The sequence below is a fragment of the Cebus imitator genome, unplaced genomic scaffold (genome assembly GCF_001604975.1).
Source record: "Cebus imitator isolate Cc_AM_T3 unplaced genomic scaffold, Cebus_imitator-1.0 Scaffold39, whole genome shotgun sequence".
Lineage (NCBI taxonomy): Eukaryota > Metazoa > Chordata > Mammalia > Primates > Cebidae > Cebus > Cebus imitator.
This window is the reverse complement of record NW_016107354.1, coordinates 7,372,930-7,376,775: the sequence shown is the minus strand read 5'-3', so window position 1 is coordinate 7,376,775 and position 3,846 is coordinate 7,372,930. Positions and strand designations below refer to the sequence as shown.

General features: G+C 52.3%; 1 protein-coding gene across 1 annotated transcript in view; it reads right to left on the bottom strand.

Moving 5' to 3' along the window:
• OTOG (otogelin) overlaps positions 1–3,846 on the bottom strand; it is a 104,812-nt gene that overhangs the window by 99,241 nt on the left and 1,725 nt on the right. Inside the window, exon 4 of the mRNA XM_017525822.2 lies at positions 403–478. Coding sequence (XP_017381311.1) covers positions 403–478 — 76 coding nt within the window. The remainder of the gene's footprint in view (positions 1–402; positions 479–3,846) is intronic.

The following is a 3,846-nucleotide window of genomic DNA, read 5'->3' as shown; positions in this document are numbered from 1 at the left end:
AGAGGCTACAAACCCAGGACAGGTGAGGGCGGCCATGGACACAGGACAGAAAACAGAGGATGAAGGGCAATAGCATGAGAAGTAGAGAGCAGCCACAGAACCAGGGTGAGATGGAGGGGAAACCACCGCTAGGTAACGAAGCACAGCCTCACTGGAGTCAGCCTGTGAGGGAAGTCCCGGGCCGTGGTCACAGGAACAGCACTCTAGAGAGGAAGCTCTCCACAGGCAGGGAGGAGAACGCAAAATGGAGGGAGGCCTAGGCTGGGGCAGGTAGAAGGAGACTTCGAGCAGAAAAAAGGGGTCACGGAGGCCTGAGGGAAGCCCCACCTGCCCTCTCAGCCTCTCCGTGAGCTGGGGCACTCCCGCACACAACCCATGGGCCACAGCGAAGGTGCCACTTACAGGATGGGGCACACTTGGCTCGATGGAGCCGCCTTTCCCACGAAGACATGGCCTCAGCGTCCAGGGCTTCAGGCTGCTTGTAAAGACAGGAGGAAGGGAACACACTGAGGGCTGACCTCAGGGCGAGTTCCTGGCCGGCTTCCTGGTGGCCACGGCCCTCCCTGTTCATCTCTTAGAGGAAGGAGCTCTGCCCTCAGTGCCCAGCCACTCCTTGCCTGGTGCCTTTGAGAGGCAGAGGAGAGTGTTTGGGCCTGCCCTGGGCCCAGAGGAACAAAGGCCTAGCTCTGACCTTCCCGGGTGGCATCTTTGTGGCAGAGCATGAGGCCCGTGGCCAGAACACACCCTCTCCCCTCCATGCCCCAGTACCCGCCAGCCTCCCCTCTTCCCTCCTTCCAGTAAACCTTCACGTCTTCCACAGCCTCACACACGATCCCTTATCTAGATAAACAGCCTGAAGAAGAGCTAAGGAACAAAGGCGGCCCCTCACCCCAGGTCAGGGGAACATCTCACCCCCACAGCCGCCCCCACCCCAACCTTCCTCTGGGGATCTTCCAAGAACAGCAAAAACAGCAGCCCACAGATCACCACCCACTGTCCCCACCACCCAGCTCCCAGTCAGGACTGCTGCCCTAACAGCTCAGGTCCGAGGAGGAGACAGGACAAATGTGGCTAAGAAGCCCTGTTTTCCAGACAGAATTCCCAGAGCATGGTCTCTCCAGACATGAACTCCTGAAATCAGGACTGTCTAACAACATGGGTGTTCAATCACCACACAGCCAGATGACTTGGACACTGGCCCTCTCAGAACCCCAGTCCGAGACCTCTAATGTCACCTGGTACTGGCATCCCGGGCACAGGCGACTTCCCCTCCCTTAGAGGCTCAGCCTCCTCCTTTCTACAACATCCCCAGAACCATGTGTCAGGCACTGTGCTAGGTACAGTGAACAGGGCAGAGTCCCTGCCCTGATGGAGCTTATGTGCATGTTCACAGGGCCAAAAAGCCAGCAATCGCACTGTAGGTGTTTACCTCCACATCATCCTCCCTCGCAGTCATCCAGCAAAGGACTGGAACATAGGAAATATTCCGGCCCTTGGTCCCTGGAGCCAACCCCAGCTCCTGGCCCCACCCTGGCAGGCACCACAAGGCCAGCTGGTTCCCTGACACACTGCCCTTCGTCTTCACGGTCTTTCTGACATCTTTGCCAGGTTCTGGTGTCCTCACCCACTTTGGCCTCGGGTTCCCAGGTTCTCCCTAGCAATCCTTACCCAGCTGAACCAGGCCCAGCCCCAGGAGTCAGGCCTCACACCTGGGTACTAATCTATCTCACCGGGCCCTCAGAGACCACAGGAAATAGGAGAAGGCTGAATCACGGGAAACAACCCCATCCTGTAGCCACCAGAGAGCTGTCATTAAAATCAGTCTTTGTGTCTTCACACTTCACTCTCACTTCAGATGTGGCCTCTGGGATAGGTGAGTTATGAGGATAAGACAGCCCGCAGTGCAGAGTCAAAGCCATTTTCTAAAGGATTCCTTAAATCCTGTCCAAATGATTCGTCTTCAGGGGCTAATCAATCAGGTGCTCTTAATCATTTATGATAATCTAGTGAAACTTATGTGGACATGTTCTCAGAATAATGTTTTTAAATACACAAAATAAAGGATAAGGTCTCAAAGAAAATCACTTATAGTACAGTATCATTTTATGAAAATATTTTATAAAAACGTATAATTGAGGCCAGGTGCGGTGGCTCAGGCATATAATCTCAGCGCTTTTGGGAGGCCAAGGCAGGTGGATGAGCTGAGGTCGGTAGTTCAATACCAGCCTGACCAACATGGTGAAACCCCGTCTCTACTAAAAATACAAAACTAGCTAGGCATGGTGGCACGTGCCTGTAATCCCAGCTACTTAGGAGGCTGAGGCAGGAGAATCGCTTTAACCTTGGAGGCAGAGGTTGCAGCGAGCTGAGATCACACCATTTCACTCCAGCCTGAGCAACAAGAGTGAAACTCCATCTCAAAAAAAATAAATGCAATTTAGTAATATTTGAGCTTCTTTAATAACACATTAAATAAAAGATCAAAACAGTGCAAATACTCCTGTGGTTTGCAGACTATAATAATAATTGAAAGGGATGCTGAATTTCAGTTGGACTGAGGTTCCTGTAAATAACAATGTGTTTTTATTTTTCCCTGTCCAAGTTCATGGACACCTGTGTGCAACAATTCTCTCGAGAGTGGTTGAGCTCTGCAGGAGGGGACAGCACTGAAATGAAGATTGGTTGCCTACTGGTCTGGGGCCCATCCCCACTTCCTGAAGAGGGCATTCCAAACAGGAGCCCTCAAAGTAGCCCTGGTACATGGGCCTCAGTCCACCACCCCACAATCCTGTCACCTTAGAGGGAGACCATTCTAATCCCCTGTTGCTCTAAGGAGCAGTGTGAAAAACCTGCCCAGCTTGCCCCGTCCACTCACTGGTGCCTCTTCCCCCGGGAAAAGGGGCATGCCTACCCTGGAAAGCTGCACGAGAGGGTGCCCACAGGGAAATGAAGTGTTTGGAGAAGGGTTATCTCCCCACTAAAATGCAGGGACTCCTGGACTCCTGAGTGCACGGCCTGCCTCTGCCAGGAGACTTAGCTCCACCTGCTCATTGTGGGACCCCTGCAAGTCATTCATCCACCTCAACTTCCCTACCTACAAAAACATGGCTCCATTACCTTCCAACTCAAACTGTATTTGACTGTGATTCTAAATCTTAGGGCCTGGAAGAGTGGGCAAAGAAGAAGTAAAAGATCCAGGAAATCCACACCAGAAAAGAAGCATACCCACCCTATCCCCCTCATTCCACCTTGGGGCCTTCATGTCTATTTCCAAAGGGCAGGAGTTGGAACTCATTGCTGTTATAAATGATTCTCCCCAACCTGCTGACTCAAGGGGCTCCCCAGAGCTGACTGCTGGGGCACTTGAGCTGAGGCTCAGCTGCTTTGGGGGACCTAGCTGCAGGTGGGGGAAATTTATGCAGGGCAGGATTAGAAAGTGGACCTGAGTCACCTGATCCAGAGACCAAAGAAGTCTGGCAAAGGGAGAAAACAAAACTGCCACTTCTCTCACAAACACAGAAGACCCTAGGAAGGTGGGCAATAGAACGGTCAAGACTCAAAGGATAAAGTCTGGGCTCAGCGGCTCATGCCTAATCCCAGCACTTTGGGAGGCTAACATAGAAGGATCACTTGAGGCCAGGAGTTCAAGACCAGTCTGAGCAACATAGTGAGACTCTGACTCTACCAAAAAAAATTGAAATTCAGCCAGGCACAGTGGCACATACCTATAGTCCTAGCTACTCAGGTAACTGAGGCAGGAGGATCACTTGAGCCCAGAAGTCGAGGTTGCAGTGAGCTATGATTGCGCCACTGCACTCCACCTGTGCCACAGACCAAGACCCCTAG